General features: G+C 41.1%; 1 protein-coding gene across 1 annotated transcript; it reads left to right on the top strand.

Moving 5' to 3' along the window:
• Positions 1-4,803: 4,803 nt before the first annotated feature.
• On the top strand, positions 4,804-24,377 carry LOC134880785 (centrosomal protein of 164 kDa-like). Its single transcript, XM_063907863.1, is given in 29 exon segments — positions 4,804-4,968; positions 5,499-5,582; positions 6,360-6,471; positions 7,333-7,558; positions 7,796-7,960; positions 8,715-8,843; positions 9,302-9,382; positions 10,894-10,998; positions 13,966-14,656; positions 14,659-14,954; positions 15,589-15,642; positions 15,731-15,849; positions 16,168-16,692; positions 16,779-16,910; positions 17,075-17,270; positions 18,133-18,207; positions 18,317-18,439; positions 18,986-19,129; positions 19,272-19,355; positions 19,435-19,503; positions 19,642-19,901; positions 19,993-20,178; positions 20,390-20,570; positions 20,654-20,761; positions 21,197-21,299; positions 21,547-21,918; positions 22,659-22,731; positions 22,817-22,936; positions 23,551-24,377. Coding segments are annotated over 28 exon segments (4,905 nt in total). The 5' UTR covers positions 4,804-4,968; positions 5,499-5,503; the 3' UTR covers positions 23,648-24,377.
• The last annotated feature ends 729 nt before the right edge of the window (positions 24,378-25,106 follow it).

Raw genomic sequence — 25,106 nt, 5'->3', positions numbered from 1 at the left:
ACTAAAAGTACAGGGTTTATTGGGTGCAAGGTTAATCATTGTAGTTAGTTATAATCACCGTAACCCAAAAGACCCTGTGTTTCTTGCATAATATGCAGTATTGTAGTTACAGTAGGATAATCAATGCACACTTTTCTCTGAACACCTTCACTCAGAAAATCTTGCACTGTCAATACTTGCTCTGAGCGATTGCAAAATTTAAAGTTCATATCTTATGCAACATCAAGCAAGACGCGGCAGCAATCATTTCAATCATATTCAGTAAAAGTTGCCAATAATCCTTCTAATCTTTGAAGCCTCACTTCAAACTTATTTTAGCAGAACCAAATAAAAAAATGTTTTATTTAGACTGATCCGGTGCTCAAAATAACAAAAATTAAACCTACACGGTGGATCAAATTGTGTGCAAAAGGTCAACTACTTTTTTTTACAGTCTCAACTAAATACCTTTACTTCATTTATTTAAGTGCTGTTTGGTCTGATTTGATTACACTTGTGTCAGGGTTTTTATATTTCTATATCACATTTATGATGGTTTCAATGTGTGTCTGGTGCAATTCCTTGACATGTATAAACCAAATCACATTTGCCCCTTTTTGTCTTTTGCCTTTGTTATTTATCATTTGACAATGGGGTGGCAATCTTGACCCTCACCCCCTGACTGCAAACACATCAAATTTGAATGTTTATAGACAGGAGCCAACCTAAGTTTGATGAGGTTGTAATGACAGACGGGTGACAACACTATCAGCTATACAAGCAAAATCAAGGTTCAGACCGTTATCAATTACAGCCATTTGTCTCACACCAATGAGCAAAAACAGAGGAAATAACCTTTGTAGTCACTCATTGAAATGTCTAAATTCCTGAGTGCTTTATCCAGGCAAACTGCAACAGACAAACAGGAGAAAACAATGGTTTTGAACCATTGTTTGCACTAAACAAGAATCTTGAAGATATGTTCTTGTTTACTTTCAGAAACAGTGATGGGCATTATTCAGTATTTTCAGATTTTTTTTGTTGACTAAACCATTTCAGAAACATGAAACAGGCCGTTGGGAGGGGTATATTCTCTGTATATTGCCAGTTTCTCAGCCCTGTGGTTGTTATGTTGTAATTTAAAATGAAAAAAATACATAAAGACAATGTTTAAAAAAAGGAAGAATTCAACTTATCTATAACAACAACCTTTGAGACTGATGCGTCAGCATCCACACCGAGTCATCTACCTCAGATTACCGCCGTTGTAATTGTTATCAATACAAGAACATTTAGCTGGCAAGACAATTGCTAGGGTTGCATGTTCCATGATACTCAAGCGACTAAACACTGGATTATTATGGTGAGCGCAATATCATTTAAACAGGCAAAAAGGAAGCAAAACTGTTGATCATGGGGATTCTAAAGATTCGGGATACTTCCAAGCTGCTTAAGGGAAGATCTTCACTGACAACTAATTTATGTCACATCACAAAGATCTTAATAGCAACAGTTCTAAATCTAAGTTCTATTCTAACATGTGATAAGATTTTGTGACGCTTTATTAAAAGAAGGGAACTTCTTTGATGCTGATAAACAACCAGTTTAACAGTGACTTTCAACAACCAGACAGATGTGGAGTAATTGCCTGAAGCTGATAAATATTTAATCAGAAAATCCACCACTTGATCAGGCCCTGGCTGAGGTTCAAAGGTCACGTCATGGTTCCAGCTGCCTCCATGATGGAGCACTGCTCTCAAACCAGCAGGGGAGGTTATCTCAGCTGCGTTAACAGTGTGGAGCTCTCTCTCTCTCATCTTCTTCAAGATTTCAGATAGCTATATCCAAGTATTTTTGAGTGTATTGAGGTGGTTTTGCAATGTCACATCTGTTGAGGTCGGTTTAATACAGATATTTTGACCGAAGACCTGGTTGCGGAGTGTCATTGCAGGTTGTGTCACTGCAGGTTGTATCAGGCTGCGGGTTGTACAGCGGGACAACAAGAAAATCCACCCTGAACTCAAATAACCTAAACATTAGAGAAATGAAAGTAGGTGCCGTACATCTGTATCCCATACAGTCACAAAGGGATGTTGTTCAAATATACTGACTACCTAATGTTGTCAGAGGGTAATGAGGATAAACTTGGGCAACTTCTTTGTCAATCAAGGGAACATTATGTTCTGCCTTTTATGATCCTGTGTAGCCATTTGCTGCTTTTTAGACTGTTCTTAAGATAATGCAGTGTAGTTAAACACTTAGGGCCTGCTGACGTAATCGGAACATGTGACACACCTCTGTAAGCTCTTGCAACAGCAAATCCTTTCACAAACAGTTTTTGGTGCACAGTCTTTAAATGATCAAAGTATTATTTAAAGTCTAATGGTTAACTACAGGTCCAAATACATTCTGCAAATGTTCCTTCAAGAAGGCCAGAAAGGGGACTTTTTGTCTTCCCTGTACAGATACAGACACTTATATATATAAATACTAGATAATACAGATTTTCATTTCACTAGTAAACAATTGCTATCGTAAGGCACCTTAAGCTTCATAAATATTATTCAAGAGAAAAAATGGAACCCATCAATTAGAAGAGAAAGAATATGAACCAACTAACATGGTTTCATTGCTCATCTCAATCTATAACTACATTCACACTTAATATAACTACAGGAGCAATGAAAAAGAACAATGAGTGAATATTGAAAAAGAGATGTAACATTTCCGCACACCTTAAACAAAAAAACAATGAGTTGACTCAAATTTTAACATTAAAAAAAGGTTACCTTCATAGCTACTAAAACATACACCTTAAGTCATGATACATCTTTGAAGAGCTAAGAGAAACAAGAACGCTGCAATCTCACATTAAGACTGTGTAATATATTGTGTGGTGTGTAGGTGTTGAACATTTGAGTTTCAAGGCCTGTTTGTAATGGGTGAGCTACCATTGCCCAATATCTAGAGGCCATTCACCCCTTAACCAGAACCAAACCGCCCACTCAAGACAAATACAGGAATTGAAGTGATGTCACTTTTCTGAACCCATGCATGTCAAGGATTCTGGATCACTATTTCGTACCTATTAATCATTATTCATATCTGTTTTTGTTCATTTTGTAAATTTGTAATACTTTATACCAAAAGGAAGCATGTGTTAAAGAACCCAATATGTTAGAGGGGGAGTTAATATAAATGTTCATCATGAGGATATTTGAAACCGTAGTATTATAAATATAACCCTGCCAACCACTTCATGTAAAGTAAACACAAAAGGCTCTTTATTTGGTGGATATTAAAAAAAAACTTGAACGCCTATGTTGGCAAACCTTTTGGAGACCTGTTTTTATTACATCTTTAAAGACTACATTATTGGGAGAAAAGGTAGTGGTCCACAATGATACATTTGGCAATATAGTATAGGTTTAACAATAACACATTTGTTGATTTCCTGGACCTTCTTTTGTTTGATTAAAGTAGAGAGAAAACCTGCAGTATAATTGGCACCACATTAGGCCTGAAAGTTACTTTTATTTACTGCATTTAGTGCAAAAACCGAGCTTCTATGTCAGAGAGGTTGACTAGAGAAATGCTTGTCACTAGAATCAGTCATACTGCATATTCAAAATTCTGAGTCATGAGACTAGGACTGTCAAACTTTGTTTTCTTTTCTTTTTCAATTCCTACTCTGCATATGTTGCACCATATAGACGTTTGAAAATCGTCTGCAAAATTGTGGACAGAAAACCTTCTCTGTTGTGGACAACAGTCAACAATGGATTGCATGACAAGATGAGAAAAACGATCTGATATCACTTCCTGGCTCCGGGATGGGACAAAGGCATCATTTAGCAACAGACTGTTAATGCATCCCCCAGCTGTGAATGAGGGGCTTTAGGACAGAAAGCGCCATTTGCCACACCACGGGGATCCTTTCAAGTAAAGACACATGCAAAACAGATCAACTTTTCCCTTTGTAAACGTAATCTCACTCCTACTAAACTGTTTTACACACATTTTAAAAGGTTTTTTCAATATGAAGTCACAATTAGGACATTGTAGTGCTAATTTGGATTTATATTTGCATTTCAAGAATAACTCTCTTCTCCAAACAGATTAGCTACATCTCTATGGAGCTCAGGATGTCCACTAAACTCGGATATTTTCAGTGATAGTTTAAAACAATGGCTGTGGTTTCTAAACAACACAGCAAGTGCTTCACCTTTATTTTAATGTGCCTACAGAGGGAGAGACTACAACATAACTAGCTGGATTCAGAAATACTTGAAAGGATTCCAATGGCACGTCATACATGGTTATTTTAGGCAAATTGACAAAAAAACATACTTTCCCTATTAAAATAATATGATCACACAACTGCTCAGCATAAAGGTGCTTCTTCAGTCCTAAACCAGAAGAAGAAACAACAGTTAGAGGAGAGTAGATGCAGTAGCCATGTCTCTAAGAAGAATTAGCTATAAGAAACGAGAAGTTATATTTTAGTGACTGTTTTGATATTAGAAAATGTGCAGCAATTGATGCTTTCAGGTACAATGCAAAATATTATGCGCATTCATAGGCTATGCTGGACAAATATAGTACAGAGAAGATAACCCGTTGCACCATGTATTCAATCATATATATTTCCACATTAGTAAGATCTAGACTAAAACCCTGTAGAGAAACATGTAGACTATTGATACATTAATTAAAAAACAAGATAAAAGATTTGGATAAAGAGTTCCATTGCTTGTATGTTGACGAACAATGAATTTACGAGGTCACCTGAACGCCTCGTGTGTCTCAGCCAGTCAGAGGCGCGTCTCCATCGTCAACAGGAAGCGGGGGAAGCGTCCTTGGAGATGTTGTTAGTGCTGTAACTTTAGCATCTTTCGCCCCTATGCGTATAGAATGTTTGCGTTTAACAACTGAAAACAAGTCGGTATTGCCACAGAGGCTAATGAGAAAGCGTTTAAAGTTTGGAAGGTAAATCACCTTTAATGAATAAGCTCTTTCAACTACTTAGCAGAAAGAGCTAACGTTTGCTAGTTGAAGTTAGCTGAGACGCTTAATTAGCTTATCGAATTTCCCCCGCATTACTGTTTTTAAATGATTACAATTGGTTTATAGAGATGCTAATGTGTCTGACTATTGTTTATCAGAGGCTTAGGACTTTATACGTATCCTTTGGCTTGTCTTTGTAGAACAATACAGCTTGCTAGATTCATTGCCAATAATTACTGCTACTTCTAGTTGGTCCATCCATAAAAGTGTTGTATGTTCTTCGTCTCTATCTACACACCGCTGTAACAACATGCATTTCCACTTTGTGGGATGAAGAAATGGATTCTGATCATAAATTATTGGGGTAAACTATTAGGAGCAAAGCCTAATAGCAAGACAGAATATTGTCTCTGAAAGCAGGGCTTGTATTGCACAGCCTTTCTAGCCACTGTGTTGTGTACAGTATATCTCCCTCTCGTGTACCATTCACACTGTTGTGTATTTCTCTGCAGTAACCATGACTGCAGCTGCTCTCATAGGAGACCAGCTGATTCTTGAAGAGGACTATGATGATAATTATACACCTTCTGAACAAGGTACACAGTGGTGAATGTTATGTCTCGGGGATGCATGTCCTTTAAGATGTCATAATGATTATGGTTGAATCACTATTCCAAGATTATCTTTATCGCAGATACTGTTTAATAGTCAAGTCAAGCTCATTCGTTAAAATAATAGTAAAAAAACAACAAGAAAAGGGCGGAGATCATACATAACACCCAGGATTGTTTTACACTGATTATTGATGTTGATTATCTATTAAAGAGACACTTCCTGACAGCAGTAAAAGGACAAACCTGCTGCCTATTGTTACTTTTGTCACACTACTTTTTATTCAATGTCAATATTTTTGGATTTCTAACCCCTCGTAAAAATACTAATAGCTACAAAGTGCATTACAAGATAAAAATACAAATAGAAGACAAGCAAATATAAAAGTTATACAAAATTGAGCAAGGACAATCAAATGACAATAAGTAAAAGGCAACAATATTAAATAGTTTAAAGAATGAAATTAACGTTAACATTTGTTTGAAATATCTTTTAGAAGTAATTCGATTGGCTTAACTTGCGAGTCACATCTCCTAACAGAACGTATCTGCTTGTTCTTCAGTCTAGATTCCGTTATGTTAGCAGAGCCTTGCCTCAGGGGTTAGTCCTAAACTTTTATATCATTCTATTTTAGCATGTTTTGTTTTGTGGGGGCATCACTTTATGAGCTGTTAAACCTACTAGATGCTCAATAATAAACTACTTTTGTATTAATGTTGTATCATATCACCCTTTCTCTCTTTTCCTCACTCTATCATCAGAGATCCAAGAATATGCAAGAGAGATTGGCATTGATCCTGAAAGGGAGTCGGAGCTCCTGTGGCTGGCCAGGGAAGGCATTGTTGCCCCTCTTCCTCCCGAGTGGAAGCCTTGGTGAGAGAGGGGGAGGGATACTGGTGGAGAGTGGTGTCAGAGCAGCATGGCTACCCACAGAAAAACATATGAAATTACATCACATTTCATTTCAAAACAACCTTTTTCAGAGATCATTTTTATATTTTAGTACCCTCTTTGGTTTGGAGCCTGTAGTGTTACTCGCAGATATTACTTAAATAGAATTGAAAGTTGTTGTGAATAGTCTTGCTGATCTTTAGTGAGGTGTTACAGATACAAGCAGTCCCAGCAGCGAGTTTCAATGGTTGTAGTGGGTTTGCGCCAATATAGACATTGGGTCCTTGACCACTGATTCTTTGAAGGTCTTTTATTGACACCTGAAGGAGGAAATGCAAAGTACCCACATTAGTCAGCTGCAGTTAAACTGTCTTATTATTGCCTCTAACATTAGAACATACTGACAACATATCCGCATCAATTACATCTTTGATTTCATCAATTCAAGATTTTGGTTGAAGGGTTTGTATTGGATTGCTGGACTAACATGCTTCATCTTTATTTATTTTGTATAATATTATAAATTGGTCCTATTGTCCCACCATTCTCCCCTCTATGTGTGTCCTGAAAACTGAGAGGCTAATTAGGAATTATAAAGAAGAAAACAGTTTTGTAAACTTATGACTATTTTCTCAACTAACAGGATTCATTTGAGAGTCAGTTTAAAAAAGAAAACTATGGGATCAGCTTTAATTCTTTATGGCTCAACAAATCTCTCAGATAGAGTTTAATTAAATGGTGCAGCGTTAAGTATCAGGGATCTCTCCATACCCATCTACCCAGTATTTCTTATTTCTACCCTGCCTTAGTGACCCCCCGATTGTCTCCCCTCCTCCCCCACAGCCAGGATGTGACGGGGGACATCTACTATTTCAACTTCTCTTCGGGACAGTCCACGTGGGACCACCCCTGCGACGAGCACTACCGCTGCCTGGTGGCCCAGGAGCGTGAGCGCGCCCAGCTTGCGACCACCACGGGAAGTGCAGGGCCGAAGAAGGACAAGAAAAAGAAGAAAGAAAAGAAGGAGAAGAAAGATAAAAAAAAGAAGGAGCCGCTCAAGACTCCTGGAGTGAGTGATATTTTTCCACAGATTAAATCTTGTAGTTTTCATTGCCATTTAAAAAAAAAATGTATTAGTCAAAAAGATGAGGAAAGCCAACCACAAACCTTTCCTGTTCGGCTCGATTGGCATTGCTAAATTCTCTGTAATGATGCTTTTGTGTACACTGTGCACAAAGTGTCTCTGGTGATTGAAAATGTTATGTCAAGGTGGTCACTTCTCTAACTGTGTCTTTTTGTCCCATAGGCTCTGAGTTCCTCTCTGGGACGCCTACCGTCCCCTCTGGGCAGCCTGGCTCCTCTGAGAGGTCTGGATGCCCCCGGCCCGGGACCACTATCTGGCTCTGCTCCTACTCTCCGGCGCACCCTCGGCAATTCTGGGGGACTGGAGCCACTAAAGACATCGCTTGGGGTGAGATCCCTGTGCTATTAAAGGGCCGTATTGTTCACTTTTTAAGTATCTTTCAAATAAGGAAGGGACAATATAGAATTTCTATTATTGGGAATATTGGGAATGTCCTTACATAATTGACTTGAAAAAGCTGTCCAGCAAACTAGCCTCATTTTTAAAAATGAGAATTCATCATGTAAGACAAAAAAGTCTCACGATTATTTATTTGTCCTTTATTAATGCAAACTTCATACTTTGTGAAAGCATTATTTGATTCTTCACTCAAAAGGATTGTGACCTTTCTATGATGCAGTAATAATATAATGTATAATAGGTAATGGCAGGGCATATTAATGCGATAATAGAAGATAGAAGATAGAATAGATAGAATCGGAGGATGAAACCCTCTTTATTAGTCACATACATGCACACAGCAGAGCACACACAGTGAAATTTGTCCTCTGCATTTAACCCATCCTAGTACTAGGAGCAGTGGGCAGCTATCGTGCAGCGCCCGGGGAGCAATGGGGAGGGGGGGATTGGAGGTGTCCGGTGCCTTGCTCAAGGGCACCACAGCAGGGCCTAGGAGGTGAACTGGGACCTTTCCAAGTAGCAGTCATATCATGAATTGCCGTTATTTTGGCCGGGATAATACTGTATAAGCAATGGAAAAATAATCCTAAAATGAGATGTTTAGAAAGTCATTCATATACATAATGCCTCCTCCCAAACCATTTCACTTTAGTAAGCTCTGTTCAATTTATTTCTCTGTCAGAGCCTTCGGGGAAGTGGAGCCTCGAGTGTTTTGGGCAACCGGAAGGAGGAGCAGGTGTCTCTCACTCTGCCGGATTTCTATGATGATGAAGATGATGACAATGAGGATGAGAACATCTCCGAAAATGAGGTGCAGTAGAACCTTAAGACAAGTTTAAGGGTTGCAAAACCAGAGGGAGTAAGTGACATTTAGTGTAGCTCTTGATAAGCCTATTCTGATGATTCTTAACCAATCCATAGTTATTCATTCAATATAATGAAACGAAAAGCCCTAAACAAACAGAACTATAGGGTGCAAAAGTGCAATTTAGATAAAAGAAATTCAATTTACTTAAACCAATGTCAACATATCGCACATTGAGCTTCTTGTGATCCACATGATTATGACATTTTACGATTAAAGATTGCATTTAATAAAGAAATAAAGGACAATCTTTAGTAGCTTTCACATTTTTCTCTCCTATAATAATCAAATGTCACTCATACCCCTCTGGTTCTCACCTCTTCAGTGCAAGATACAGCTGGTACTGGGTTGAGCGGTCTCTGGCTGTTTCATGTTTTTAAACCAGAAATTGGAATTTCTTTTAGCCAAGTCCTCGTGGTTCCGACCGGTTATTGAAAAACCTTCATCTAGACCTGGACGCACTCGGAGGAGGCCTTCAGTATGAGGTACACACATTTATTTGCCTTGAAGAGCACTGATTCTACTCTCTTTATTCCCTTACAAAGAATAACACTGTTGGCAATCAGTTGCCTTTTCTCTTTCATCAAGAAGATTTGATTACGCTTGATTCCATGTTGAATTGGAGAGCGTTTTTTTTTTGTTGGTAGGAATCTTTTTTTATTTTTTATAATAGCTTATCAGTTCCACTGTAAAGTTTTAGTATGCTGTGTTTGTGTTTGTGTGTGTGTGTGTGTGTGTGCTTTAGGACAGTGAAGCCAGTGGTGGAGCTCCAGCCGAGGAGAGGACAGAGCCAGAGTTATAATAAACTAATAATAATAAACTTTATTTATAAAGCACCTTTCACGCTTGACGCAGCCCAAAGTGCTTTACAGAGTATGACAATAAAAATGGAGAAACATAATTAAAAACAAGGTATGAACGAATGCTGTGTCAAATGCTGCTCTCAAGTCTAAAGAAAGAGGACAGCTACATTGTTATCCTTCTTAAGTCATTCACTACCTTTAATAAAGCTGTTGCAGTGCTGCGGTTTGTTCGATAGCCAGACTGGAATTTATCAAAATTGTTATTGTTGTTAATATGAATGAGTAATTGGTTGAAAACAACCTTGTCAAGGAGTTTGCTTTAAAAAGGTAGATTAGAAATAGGCCTGTAATTAGTAAAACCACCAAGGTCCAAATCTGGCTTTTTGAGTAGGGGTTTTACCAGAGCTGTTTTAAAAGCAGAAGGGAAAATACCAGAGTGCCAAGGCATCTTGATCATTTTTGTCGTCTCTTGAGACAGGTACGGAAAGCTGGATTTAAATAATTTGGTAGGGACAAGGTCAACACAGCATGTTGATTAATTCATTTTGTTGATAGTAGCAGCAATTTCATCAGCAGAGTCGTCGGGTTAAAAACTGCCCGGGTAGATGGAGGCTCACTGCTTGGTAGATCCCAAAAAAGGCAAAGGACCTGTTTTTAATACTTGATCTAATGGTCTCTATCTTTCTTTTTAAAAAAGTTGCAAATTCTTCACATTTAAAAATGGAGATATGACCATTTAAATTGGATGCTGGTGATGGGTTCAAAAGGGGGTCAATTGTGGAGAAGATGACTCTTGGGTTATGTTTGTTTTCTGAGATGATCCTTGAGCTTTGGGCTCGTCTCTCTTTTCTTACAGCATAATTGTACATTTTGATTTGATACTTCAAAATATCAAAATGAACATGTAATACATTTTTTCTCCACTGTCTCTGCTCTGCGACAGTTTCTCTTTAGCTGAGAAACAGCAGCAGTTTTCCATGGTTATTTGTGGTCTACAAGCCTCTTTTTTAGTGTTGGAGGAGCAACAATGTCAAATGAAGAAGTCAATTTACAATTGAAATCGTACATGAGATCATCAACAGAGTCAGCGTGCGATGGTGGAAAAGTCTTCATTAGATCTGAAAACGTATCAATAGCATTTTCGTCAAGGATTTGCTTTACTTTTCGTGTGTGTGTGTGTGTGTGTGCTTTAGGACAGTGAAGCCAGTGGTGGAGCTCCAGCCGAGGAGAGGACAGAGCCAGAGTTGCAGGACTTGGCTCTGTCTGGAGACCACAGTCCTGAACCACCTTCCCAACAGGTAAAAAGAAAACACTTACTCACAACTCAAGTATTTATCCGCTCCAGCTCCAAGTGCCAGCGCTATGTGTTCATTTGGTGTAAAAAGCAAAACACACACACACAAACGCTCAGCTTTGTTTTGGCTTTCTGGCTCTCTGCTATTTATCTGTACTTTGTCCACTATGTAACCCCATGTTCTTTTAAGGTCCATAGTGTTTTATCGCCGTGTCTGACAAGTGTTTACTTTAATGAAACATTCTTGCCTGCATATACAGTGGGGCAAAAAAGTATTTAGTCAGCCACCAATTGTGCAAGTTCTCCCATTTAAAAAGATGAGAGAGGCCTGTAATTTTTATCATAGGTATACCTCAACTATGAGAGACAGAATGAGAAAAAAAATCCAGAAATCACATTGTCTGATTTTTAAAGAATTTATTTTCAAATGATTGTGGAAAATAAGTATTTGGTCAATAACAAAAGTTCATCTCAAAACTTTGTTATATACCCTTTGTTGGCAATGACAGAGGTCAAACGTTTTCTGTAAGTCTTCACAAGGTTTTCACACACTGTTGCTGGTATTTTGGCCCATTCCTCCATGCAGATCTCCTCTAAAGCAGTGATGTTTTGGGGCTGTCGCTGGGCAACACAGACTTTCAACTCCCTCCAAAGATTTTCTATGGGGTTGAGATCTGGAGACTGGCTAGGCCACTCCAGGACCTTGAAATGCTTCTTACGAAGCCACTCCTTCGTTGCCCTGGCGGTGTGTTTGGGATCATTGTCATGCTGAAAGACCCAGCCCCGCTTCATGTTCAGTGCCCTTGCTGATGGAAGGAGGTTTTCACTCAAAATCTCATGATACATGGCCCCATTCATTCTTTCCTTTACACGGATCAGTCGTCCTGGTCCCTTTGCAGACAAACAGCCCCAAAGCAGGATGTTTCCACCCCCATGCTTCACAGTAGGTATGGTATTCTTTGGATGCAACTCTGCATTCTTTCTCCTCCAAACACGACGAGTTGAGTTTTTACCAAAAAGTTCTATTTTGGTTTCATCTGACCATATGACATTCTCCCAATCCTCTTCTGGATCATCCAAATGCCCTCTAGCAAACTTCAGACGGGCCTGGACATGTACTGGCTTAAGCAGGGGGACACGTCTGGAACTGCAGGATTTAAGTCCCTGACGGCGTAGTGTGTTACTGATGGTAGCCTCTGTTACTTTGGTCCCAGCTCTCTGCAGGTCATTCACTAGGTCCCCCCGTGTGGTTCTGGCATTTTTGCTCACCGTTCTTGTGATCATTTTGACCCCACGGGGTGAGATCTTGCGTGGAGCCCCAGATCGAGGGAGATTAGCAGTGGTCTTGTATGTCTTCCATTTTCTAATAATTGCTCCCACAGTGGATTTCTTCACACCAAGCTGCTTACCTATTGCAGATTCAGTTTTCCCAGCCTGGTGCAGGTCTACAATTTTGTCTCTGGTCTCCTTTGACAGCTCTTTGGTCTTGGCCATGGTGGAGTTTGGAGTATGACTGTTTGAGGTTGTGGACAGGTGTCTTTTATACTGATAACGAGTTCAAAAAGGTGCCATTAATATAGGTAACGAGTGGAGGACAGAGGAGCCTCTTAAAGAAGAAGTTACAGGTCTGTGAGAGCCAGAAATCTTGCTTGTTTGTAGGTGACCAAATACTTATTTTACCGAGGAATTTACCAATGAATTCATTAAAAATCCTACAATGTGATTTCCTGGATTTTTTTTCTCATTCTGTCTCTCATAGTTGAGGTATACCTATGATAAAGGCCTCTCTCATCTTTTTAAATGGGAGAACTTGCACAATTGGTGGCTGACTAAATACTTTTTTGCCCCACTGTAAGTGTTTTGGTGCTGCAGAGAAATGCTGATTTTCTACAGGATTAATAAACTATCTTTCTTTGGAAAGGTTCTCTTAAACAAATCACACCATGATCATTTTAATATATAATTTTTCATTGACAATGTGAATGATGATCAAAAATGTCCCTCTTATATCGCAAATCATTTCGCAATTGCATAAAAAAGTTATCCCCATCAGTTACTTTTCCAAAACATGTCGCCCCCAGTAAATTGCAACCATTAATATCTTTAAAATGCAGTGCTATTTCAATGATAAGAACTTGATAATGCAGGATATAGATGCTGGCCTCATTGTTTCTACACCTTCTCTGTGTTATTTACATCCATAGTGGACTTCTTTTTGGCCTCATGTAATTGTGACTCTAAACCATCTGTTATTGCTTCTCTTTGTCTCGTGTGACCTCTTTGACCTTTAAACCTCTCACCTCTGGGCTGTGACCCGGGATGTGTTCCTGTAGCTGCTGTGCTGCTGGGATCTGTCCTACGGCCACGGCTGTCACTGTGTCTTCCTCTTTGTCCTTCTGTCCTCCTACTGTCACTGTTACTGCTTTGCTGTCTGAAACTATATATCAGGAGCATGTGTTATCGCCAACAAAACTATGAATACTATAATCTTCCCATAGATTTGTTTATAAGCAGTAAAACTCCACTACTAACATCAGATTTAGAGTAAAGTCCGTCCTAGTCCATAGATCTTGCACAGTCTATATATTACCTAACAATAAAAGTTAGTATTGCGTTTATTTATTTTCAGCAAATTCTGACTTTTTGAAAAGCTGAAATAAGGGGATCACATATAATAGACAAACCTGCTCCTGTGTGTCTGTGTGTTTTTGAGCATAGAGAGACCCAGAACAAGAACATGTGTATGTTTTTCTATGCATGGGTTTATTTAAGCATCTTTGTGTCAGTTTGTGTCTAACATGGCTCACCCCCCCCCCCCAACAGTCTTTCAGTTAGAGGTTACAATCTTTTTGTCTGCCTCCTTCCCTTACGTGCCCTCCTCCGTTCTTTCTCTCCCTTGTGTTTCTGCACGCCTTCCTTTGTGCCTCCGTCTGGGACGAACGGACTGTTCTTCCTCTTCCCCTCCACCAAGGACTCTCTGAGGGGCCGCCACTTGTCCTCACTGACAGGGCGCAGAAACCATGTCAGTGAGGAGGGGACCTGCCCTGAACCCTCTGCTGAACAGGAAATAGAAAAACAGATAACTGAGGCGGTGGAGGAGGAGAAGGAGGAAGTTCAGGTAGAGAACGTAGAGGATGAAGCAGGAGTGGAAGCAGAGGAGGCAGGAGGTGAGGAAGATAGGGACAAGGAAGAAGTCAAAGAAGAGGTGGATGAGATGGAAGATGAGCAAGGAGGAAGTAAAAGGACTATCGAAAGCAAGAAAGAGTTGGGTGAAGTAGAGAGCGATGAGGTAGAGGAGGAGTGCTGTGAAGGCGGTGATGAAGTGTCAGAAAACATTCAACAAATTAAAAAGCAGGAGAGCAACGAGCAAGAGAACAGTGGCAGTGATAAAGAGAGTTGTGCTGAAGGAGAGAGTTTACATAAAGAGAAAGAAGATGCGAAGGAAGAGGTGCAAGAAGAAGAAGAAGAAGAAGAAAAAGACAAATATGAATTTGAGGACGGTAGTGATGAAGATGTCGAGAAATATTCCAAAACTGATCAAGATGCTGGAAGTGAAAAGGAGGATAAAGAGGTGGATCAGGTTGAGAAAAGCATAGAAATCGAAGTAGGGCAGAAGGAGAGTGAGGAGGAGATGGATAGAAAAAGAGAGGAGGAGGAGGAGGAGGAGAGGAGGAGGAGGTTGAGAACGATGAGGCTTTGGAGAGATGCTCTCTGAGCCAGAGGAAAGTGACAGAGAGCGACAAGGTGTTAGAGAGATGTGGACAGAGCGCAGGAGGAGAAACAGAAGGGGAGGAAGATGGCGTATCTGATGTCCAAAAGCCCCAAACTGCATCAGAGAGTGAGGAGGAAGTCGTGGAGGTTTTTGAGACTGGAACGGCCCTTAAAATGCTTGACCAAACGAGAGAAACTCTCGCTGGCAAGATGGAAAACGGGACCAAAAAATCCCTCATTCCTGCAGAGGTAGGGTTGGTGTTCTGCCGCTGTGTGTGCTTCACCCCCCCAACTACACACACATTTCATTTCCCCAACCTTGATCCTGCCTGGTCTCTGCAAGAAGGCGCATGTAGCTCCCAGAATCCACTGCCTTAGGGGCTCCTCACACACTGGAACATCATTTGGTAAAAGGACACTCCCTTTGAGCCCCTGAGGACTGGATTGGAAAGTTCTGGTCCTTTATATTTGGCAGTACAGACTTTCTTTGCCTTTAGATTGCTGTTTTATTTTCAGCTATTCTACCAGACCAGTTTCTCCTCCCTTTCAGAGTCTGCTTGTTTCGCTTACAAACACTTGACCCTCTGATTTGCCAGCTCACCGTTTGCATGTATGCTCTTGCTGTTGCCTGTTTGTGCCGTGTTTGTCTTTAAAAAACACAGCATGCTTTGATGCTTAGTGTTGCTTGTGCAATTTAGTTTGCCAATGTTCATTCAGAACCTCGTCATTGAGTGTGTGTGTGTGTGTGTGTGTGTGTGTGTGTGTGTGTGTGTGTGTGTGTGTGTGTGTGTGTGTGTGTGTGTGTGTGTGTGTGTGTGTGTGTGTGTGTGTGTGTGTGTGTGTGTGTGTGTGTGTGTGTGTGTGTGTGTGTGTGTTATTGCAGGAGTCTGAGGACAGTGAGAACATTGAGGAGGCTTCATCCTCTATAGATGTCAAGGTACTCAGGTCATGCAGTGTAACACACATTCCACACCATTCCTTCATTAGTTAGAGTGTAAATTCTCAAACTGTTTTGTATCCTTAAGCTGTCAGAAAAGATTCTGGACCTGTCCGGCACTGTCAGTCCTCTGGAGAGGGAGGAAACAAAAGCGGAAGAGCAGAAAGAAGGAGGAACAAAGACAAAGAATGCTGAAGCTGCCAAGAGGTTTGTTGTTGTTTTTGGTAAGGAGCTGTGCGTAGACTACATTCCATCATTCGTAAAGGGGTATTGTCCATATCAGGTTTTGAATAGTGTTTCATGATTTGATCATTTTATTTTATCTTGCAATTTTTACATTTCCCATTTCCCTAAAATCTGTAATTATTGTGCCACACATTGTTTTGTAAAAGTCCCCTCAACTACTGCTCCAATAGGGATTCAGGAAATATACAACTTTATATAAAGTAACACTATGTGCGATCTTGGGATTTGTCATTTCTAAAATGTATTTGGTATTAGTGTGTCACTCTTCTCCCTCTTCAGGATTTTGCAGGATTCCAGCAAAGACAACCCTTCAGCTTCTAATGTCGACCGACTCGTCCTCCACCAGTCAAGCCCCTCCCTCTCCCTCTCAAATTCCTCTTTTTCGGAGCAAGGGGTCGGGCTCCATCCTAAAACCGATAGCCTCGGCACCTCTATGGCGATACAAAGGCCGGAAACCTCCAGAGGTCGGCTGTCCCGCACCTCCAACACCCAGCTAGACGATGATGAAGCCTTCCTCAAAATCCAAAAGAGCCCAAAGGAAGAAGAGCCAAGCTGGAGGGTCAGTAAATACATGGAGAAGAAAGAGGAGGAGAGAGAAGAGGAGGAGAGAAAGAGAGACGAAAGGAGTCTGAAAGAAAGGAAGGAGGAGAGGGAGAGGACTAAGACTGACCTAGAGGTGGAGGAGGAGAGGGACCATATGATAAAGGATAAGGACAAGAGAATGCTTCTCCTCCAGGAGGAGCTGAGGAGAGGAGAGGAGGAGGAGGAGAGGAAGCTGAAGGAAGAGAGTGAGGAAAGACTGAGGTATGCATGGGGAGTATATCACATTTTACTGCCTAAACTAATAACTGTAACTGAAACTAATCCCATAAATGCTTTTTTTACCCCAGTGCTCTGCGGCAGCGCCTCCTGTCCAAGAGACGAGAGGAGGAGGCCAGGCTGAGCGAGGAGTCTGACAGGATGCTGGAGGAGCTCAGAGAGTCAGCCAAGCAGGAGAGGGAGAAACAGCAACGCAAACTCAGGTCAGAAACAAACATAAACTCACTTTCCACGAGTTGAATGTCTTAACTTGTGTTCTGTCACTCATGACTTACTTCGACATGAAGCCATTTGACAATTCTTGCTTCAGTTTGTAATTAATCCCGTGTATTGCCCAAAGTTACACTGATGTGTGTCCTGTGCCCAGGGAGGAGAGCGAGGTCATGCTAAAGGAGTTTCGCATCACTCTGGAGGAAGAGCGAGGAGCCGAGCGCGACAGACTGGAGGGTCAGAGGACACGGGACATCGAGCGTCTCCAGGAGGAGTCTGAAGAGGAGCTGCAGGCTGAGAAAAGGAGACTCCAGGGAGAGAGGGAGGAGAAACTGAACTCTCTGAAACATGAGGTGAATGAGGAAGATGCTGGCCAGATCGTTTCTGGTTTCAATATTATGCAGTCATTCAAATGTTTGTTGTTGCACCTGACTTGAGACTACTTCGCTCTACGACCTATCAGGGATATTATGCATTCGTTAACGTTTAATAGATAGCGTAAATCAAATAAAGTCACTGTTATTAAAGGAAACATTTGCCACCAATCAGTGTTGATGGGAAATGTAGTCAATGGATGCAATACATTCTTGAGTTTGCAAAACCTGTTGTTCTTCCAGCATCTACATCATTTTACAGCAAGTGACAGCCAAGGAGCGGACACAAGATAAAACCATTCACTACTACAGATCGGATTTCCAATCACTGTCGCTAGGTAACCAGGGCCGTGCTCCAGATGCCACTCTAAAACTGGACTTCCTGTGATGCCTCTGTAGCGGACCTTGTAGTGCAGGCACCCCGTGTAGGAAAGCTGAGTCCTTATTAATAGTCCTTTTTTGCAATTCAAGCTTTATCCCTTTTTAAAAAATCTTTGGCTGTATTAAAATCAAGACAAAAAACTCCCAAATGAAAAAGAACCTGTTGTTAGCTCCATCGTTGGAAGTAATCGAGAATAAAAAACAAAAGACTCATAGAGTTCTTTGAAAGTTTCAACACGTTTTGTTACACAAGTTACTCAACCCCATCATTACACATGAGCTTTACTTTATCTACTTTTAGTTTTGGTGTGCAAACAGAGAAAGAGTTGTTGGTTAATGCTGTTGTCATGGCCAAGTTGTTTTTTTAGTACATTGTGGCATTGGACTTGAGGGACACAGATTAATGATCTATCCACATGTGTGTCTGAATCTGTGTTTACACTATTTTGTCTTCATAAAGGTTAAAATCACAGAGCGGAGGAGGGAGCTCATGAGTCCACGTCCTGAACTGCAACTGGCAGAGTACCACCGAGAGGTGGGAGGACTCACACACACCCTCCGAGCAGAATTACATCCTTTTGCTTTTTCACTGGAAAATATCTAGGTGTGGTATAAGTGGACCTTTTCTGTGTTTCGCTCCCTAGCTAGGAGATGTTCTCCAGGAAGTGCGGGAGGAAGTGCAGCGTGATCACGAGAGGAAGCTGGAGCAGCTGAGGGAGGACCACAGGAGGGAGATGAACAGCATCAGAGAGAAATACATGGATGAGGTCAGAGAGGGTTTACATTTCATTGACACATGCCATCATCTTTCTCTCGCATGGGTTAAAACCGTAGAAAATGTGGAAGTAGTGTTTTAAGGAGTGTAAAAAGGTTTTTGTTTCCAGCAACAACAAAGATTTTCAGGCTCGAAAATACAATAAATAAGATCCAAAATGTGTCATGATTTAAAGTTTTTTTGCCTCCATGAATTATAAACATTTTCAGTTTTTCTGTATTTCCGTTTTTGGAGACAGTATTTTGAAAGTATTTCAAGAATATCTGAAGGGTTTTCTTTTCAAATTTGGCACAAATGTCCACAAAATGACAGGTGTCTGTTACCTCACAAAACAAGATTTGGAAAAGAAATGAAATGCTGATTATTACAGTTTCACACAAGTATCTAATACATAAAAAATGATGAAGGGATGTTTCGGACACACATGGATGTAAACTGCAACTTGACATCCAACAGCGATGTGGTGATTGTGACTTCCATTGCAATTACAAAATGTTGTGTGTGTGTGTGTGTGTGTGTGTGTGTGTGTGTCTTCCAGGAGACGGCTCAGAGGGCACGCCTACTTTCTTCCCTGCAGGATGACAGGGAGCAGCTCCAGGCATCGCATGCTGTCCAACTGGAGAAACTCCGCTTGCAGCTCAACACACAGATACAGAAGACACAGCTGGCACACTCGCGCAAGGTGAGACCAGACAGATACACACATCTTATTTTAAAAGATATCTCGGATGCATGGAGTTAAAGAAAGGTATTTTGAGGTAGAGCAAACGGAAGCGTAAACACCACTTTATTATAGAAATTAATTGTGGGAATTCTTCTTTTAGGAATCCGAACTCGAGGATCTGGCCGATAAGTTGGAGCTGAGAGCCAAAGAGCTGAAGAGCCAGGAGGCCATGATGCAGAACAAGGTCTTAACCTCACATGTACTTTTCATCATTAACACACTTACCCAAACCTAATGGTCGAATGATTTCTGTCTCCTTTTAGGCAGCAGATCTAAAGAGGAGGAGGAAGAAACTTGGGGAGGAAGAAGAGGAAGTGGACAGGCAGATCGAGGTAAGACATCCACTTTTTCTTAACAAAAAGAACAATATTAAAACACTCGACCATCTATTTCCCCATCTGTGCGTGTCTGTGTGTGTGTGTGTGTGTGTGTGTCTTTGTGTATGTCTGTGTGTGTGTCTGTGTGTCCAGACCTTACCCCGGCTGATGCAGGAGAGGGATCAGCTGACGGAGGAGCTGGAGAGGTTGAGAGAGGAGAAACATCAAGCCAGGGAACTCCTCCAGAGAGCGAGGGAGGAGAAGAGTGAGGCCAAGCAGGGGGAGGACAGGCTGAGGGAGGAGAGAGAGAGAGCCAGGGAAGAGAGCAGGAGGAGCAAGGAGGACAACGAGCGACTGGAGAGCAAGGTGGCGCTGCTGCAGGAGAGATGCGACCGTCTCACTCGCAGAGTCAGGTACGGGTTTGAATAAAACGCAGGGAATCCACTCTGTGTGTTTTAACCCACTGTGTTTTAACTGAGGAGAATGCAATGTTTTTCAAATCAGTGAGCTGGAACAAGGCGAAGGAGGGAGCGCCTACCCAAGAGCAGAAGCTAAATGGGACAAGAAGAAGGCAGAGAGAGCCGAGGTAGCAGCGCCCTCCAGTGACAGGAGAGACTCCTTGCTTCATGTTGAAGACCTGGACGACCCGCCTCTCTCCCCTGTACCCGACAGCACCAGCAGCGTGGACGAGTAAGAGACATGAATATAATAAATGAATATTTACATCACTTGCATAAGATGGCCTTGAAATGACATTAATGCTGCTTATTGCAATTATTTATGGGGCAAAATATCATCCAGCTAAATAATTGATCGTGACAGGGCTATTCACTGGTGTCATGTCCAAGAGTGACGGATAGAAGTGTGTATTTAACCTCATCTTTCCTCCCTTTGTGTCCAGCGTCCGACGCTACATCTCCTCACATGGCGAATCCATCCAAAAAACCAAACAGTTCCTGGAGAGGGAGAGCAGCCGGCTGATGGAGAGACAGGCAGCTCTGCGGGCAGCCCAGAATGGCTCTTCCCAGGACCCCAACCAGGGAGGAGGGGTGACTGAGGAGATGATAAGAAACCTTCAGCAGGTACTGGATAATGGTTGGTGTAATGAGGGGGTAAGATTTGAAATAAGTGCTAAGTGCAGCTTCCTTTTTCTTCGTTCTGTCAGGAGAGCAGGAATGTGTTGGAGCTGCAGCGGACGGTTCAGAGGGGAAACTCTCTCCTGCGGAGGAAAGAGGAGCAGCTCCAGCAGCTGGAGGGCTCTCTGGCTGAAGAGGTGTGACAGTACACCCAGATGAAGTGATGCTTCAGTTTAGCGCTTTTGTGTTTTTAGTGCAAAGGACACCATGAGGTCAAACGGTACCTTGAGTCGAAGCTGAGGTTTAAAATGATAGGAATCTATAAACATGAATAAAATATAGAGATAGAATACTTATCATGAATATATGTGCTTCTAGTTATCTTCATTCAAGTAGCTTTTGCACATTAGAGTTAGCTTTCAGTAAAGTCTGTTCAGTTTATTATATTATTCACAAAATCTCAGTACAATACATTGTATTCCAAAGCGTAATACCTTCAAACCTAATTTGTACACAGAATAGGCGTTTGGATTGAATTTCTTTGAGTATTTGTGTGCTTTTTAAGAATAAATCCAAGGCATATAATAGTTTTTATTAACAGCACGTTGTCGTGTTGCTTTTTCTCTGTTTAGGCGCTGTTTGAGGATCTGTCTCGGCTGGCAGGAGAGAGGAAGGTGACCTTTGATGTGACTGACTCGGATCTCAGCAGCACCGTGGACCCACCGGATGGAGCAGGTAACACACCGGACAGGACCTCCTTCTTTGATACTTGATGTCACTTCCCATTTTCTGTTTCTTTTGAGCTGAATGTCACAATTTAGTTGATTGGATGGTCTCAGGCTTCTTCTAGATCAGCAGAATCAGTCATATTTTCATAATTGTACCCAAAAAACTGACTGCATTTTTTGATCTTTCATATACTCATATCAGATTATCATTTCACCTAGACTGAGTGTGTGTGTCTCTCTTTCTCTCTTATCAGGAGGTCATCCTAATGTCCCGGACAAAGTGCAGGAGTTAGCAGAGTCCCTGCAGCAGATCTCAGGCCAGCTCAACACCGTGCTGGGTGCGTTGGGTTCACTTACAGAGAGGCAGAGCAATCCCGCCTATACACCCTTCTCTCTGCCTCTGTCTCAATCTCACTCCACCCCAGCTCCCCCTTCCACCTCTGCCCCAGTCATGCCCCAGATGCACCCCCTTGGCTACAGCTCCTCACTCCCGCCTCCCCCGACGTCCTGGAACTGGGCACCCCAGGGCTCCTCCACAGCCCCACCCTTCTTCAGCAACCCCGTCAGCAGTGGGCTGAGGGCCTCTGAGGACCTAATCAACAGCCGATGGAACCAGATATTCCCCGGTATGCCAGCAGACGCCTCATTTTGATTCCTACGACCTGCTTTTCCAAGACAAATTTAAAAAATCTTGGGTAGTCATGGTGTTACGTCACCTTCTGGAGAGGAAGAAGTATTCTCTTGAACATAATTTAACACATTTTTATTGGTTTTTAACCTTTTTTACACTCTTTTCTCATAAAAAGACATAAAACTCATGAGATAAACTGTTAAAGAAAATGGAAAAGCACCCATGTGAAACTGCTTTGCCCACTTTTGCACACTCTTCTAGTGTGTACACTTGATATATGATCAAAGAGGCCAAAGGCACATTAGGATGGTAAAAGGCAAGAAAGACCTGCACAGAACCATACAATTAATTAAACGTTTATTTATGTCAACCAAAATCCTCCACAATTCATGCATGAAACACATTTGCCTGTTTTGGCACATGCTATATGTATCAACAAATGACACCAGCAAATAGCAAATTAGGGAGGAACCTGTGCAAATTGATGGCTGTATTTTCCTATCCATTGTGAAATGAATGACTGAAACAATATATTCATTTGAACACATGGTGTGTAGTTTGAACAAACAAAGCTACTTTCAGTTCAGTCTTGTGTGTAAACTGCTTTGATATCTTCTGAGTGGACACCTGTTGAAACAAATGATCAAATTGAAATTTGACTCGGTAGAAGGAGGTCTTTTCAGAATAATTGTATGCGTAAGTTGTTGGTCCTGAATTTGTTTTTCTGTTCTCCAGGAGCAGCTATGGACCCAATCGCCTGCAGCACCCTGGGAGCATCCTCTGCTTACCCTTCATACACTCCTGCTAGGTAACCTGCTGCAAGGCACCTTTCAATCATGCTCTCAGTCTTAAATGTACCTACAACTATCATTGAACTGTGTCTGTGTGTGAAGTAACCATGGTCGGAACTTGAGGTCCATCCAGAAGTCAGAGGAGCTGGACGGCCAGCGGCTGCAGGGGCTGATCGACGGCAACAAGAGGTGGCTGGAGATGCGCAAGAAAGACACCAGCATGTATCCTTCTATCACACACACTCACACACACACACATACATGATATCAGTATTGTTGTTTAATTGAAAAGTGCACAATCCAGTGTCAAATTACAACCCCACCTCGATACAACCTATAGTCTGACATGCTGACATTCAGTTAGTTTATACCTTTACAATTAACTGTATGAATAAATAACAATGGAGTTTGGAACTTACAAAAGGCAGTAACATTCTGGTATTTAGTGAAAAAAAATTGATTATATTTATTCAACTATCTCTCTTTACATATTCTTTACTTCCTTTGCTATTTTTGTACCCTTTTGGCCTTTTTTTAAAAACAATTTTATTTTTCTGACATTCCATTGGTGGAAAATCATAAGCAAGCACCATTCCGGGTTTGCAGGTCACCATTTTTGATAATATATGTGTGTGTGAGAGTTTAGCAATTGAGAAGACTGTTGTTAGTTGGCTGAACATGAGTGTTTGATTTTCTAGAGCAGATTATTTTTTTAATTTAAGTATTTTGACCTTTCCAATCAACACATTACTTCACATTAGCATTTATTGTACAGACTATAGTCAAACAGTTTGTGTTTTTGTCATGCCGTCGTTGTCTTTAACTCGTTCTTCCAGACCTCTGTTCACTCGCTATCGGGCTCCTTCCACGAAGAGCAGCCTGGTGCAGCTGGGCCTGGACGATAACAACCAGATCAGAGTGTATCATTACTGAGGACATGACACAAAGGTCATTCATGCTGCACTGTGGCTATCACTGAGGACTTTGAGCATGAATAACTGACAGCTCAGCTTTGTGACGTTTACACACGGGGCCTCATGTGAGCCCTCTTTGATCCATTCCTTTTAAAAGCTGCAAAGGTTTACCCGACCTTCTCTGATTGGAGGAGGACATGGCAATTCAGGGAGAAATATGTCACAGAGGGCTGAGGACCTTTATCCTCCTACAATATATACGGCCTTAAAGCACTTCCAACGCCACGTTTACAGATTACAGCTCCATGCCAGACTTGGGCCAAACTGTTTTTAAATGGTTTTGTTTACTTTAATGGCCAGACAATCACATGGACTCATTTACTATACTATTTATACTGGTTTTACTGAAATCACCCCAAACACCACCCAGTTTTACTTCATGTTGTGAACCCATGGTGTTAGCTGCACACAGGTCAATATTGATTCCATGACAGGTTACATATGTATTTATGACACTCCCTTTTAAGTGATTTCTATGTCAAGTGAATGTTTTTAATTCATTTGTTTAGATGGTGGTTTTAGTATGTCAGAAGCAACTCATATTGGTTCAAATCACTGTCAAGGGAAAGCCAATTAGTGTAAAGTAACATATGTGTGCAGGCAGATGGATGAATTTCTTTTGTGCATATTTATGTGTTAATACAACTGTATTTTTGTATAAAATATTTGAATAAATCTACTTTTATATATGTTTTTGTTTGTGTTCTGCCCCTGTTATAGTCACACCCTGATTTCCTTGCAGTCACACCTTCACACCTCTATTTTCTGGTTTATTTGACTTCCTGTTACAGTGATTAACCGTTCAATGATAAAAAAAAATGTGCGACACAAATATACTTTTGCAAATATTCTTCAAAATTTCTGCTAAAATTGTACATTTTAGGTCTTTTCATACATTACAACATATGTGTTATACGTATTTTTAAAAAACGTTTTAATTAGGAATTGATAGTCAACATTTTGTATTCAAGTTTGTTTGTAGAAAAACACTGAAACACTGAAACCTCAACAAACTTGGGCGAGTTGGGAGAAGTACTCGGATAAGTAGAAGTAGGCCTACCAGAGTGTAAGAATACTCTGTTACAAGTAAAAGTACAAAAGCATTCAAATATACTTAAAGTACCAAAAGTAAAAGTACTCGTTATGCAGATTGGCACATTTCAGAACAACATGTTTTTATTGTAGTTGATGCATTAAAGTGTTTATCAAAGCTGGTAAAGGTGCAGCTAGTTTTAATGACGAGTGTGCAAAACAAGCTACTCACGAGCGAAAAATGTGCTTTTACACGCGCCTAAAATGACCCTGGCGCGCGGATTAAATCCCCGCGAGCTAGAGAGACAGCCTTAATAAAGAAAGCCAAGTGAGGCCAGCTAAAATCCGGGTTTCGGTGCTAAAAGCCAGCCCCGCTGCGGTGGAAG

This window comes from Eleginops maclovinus, chromosome 18, assembly GCF_036324505.1.
Source record: "Eleginops maclovinus isolate JMC-PN-2008 ecotype Puerto Natales chromosome 18, JC_Emac_rtc_rv5, whole genome shotgun sequence".
NCBI classification, from domain to species: Eukaryota; Metazoa; Chordata; class Actinopteri; order Perciformes; family Eleginopidae; genus Eleginops; species Eleginops maclovinus.
Note: the sequence above shows the minus strand (reverse complement) of the source record. Positions and strands in the feature narration are given on the sequence as shown.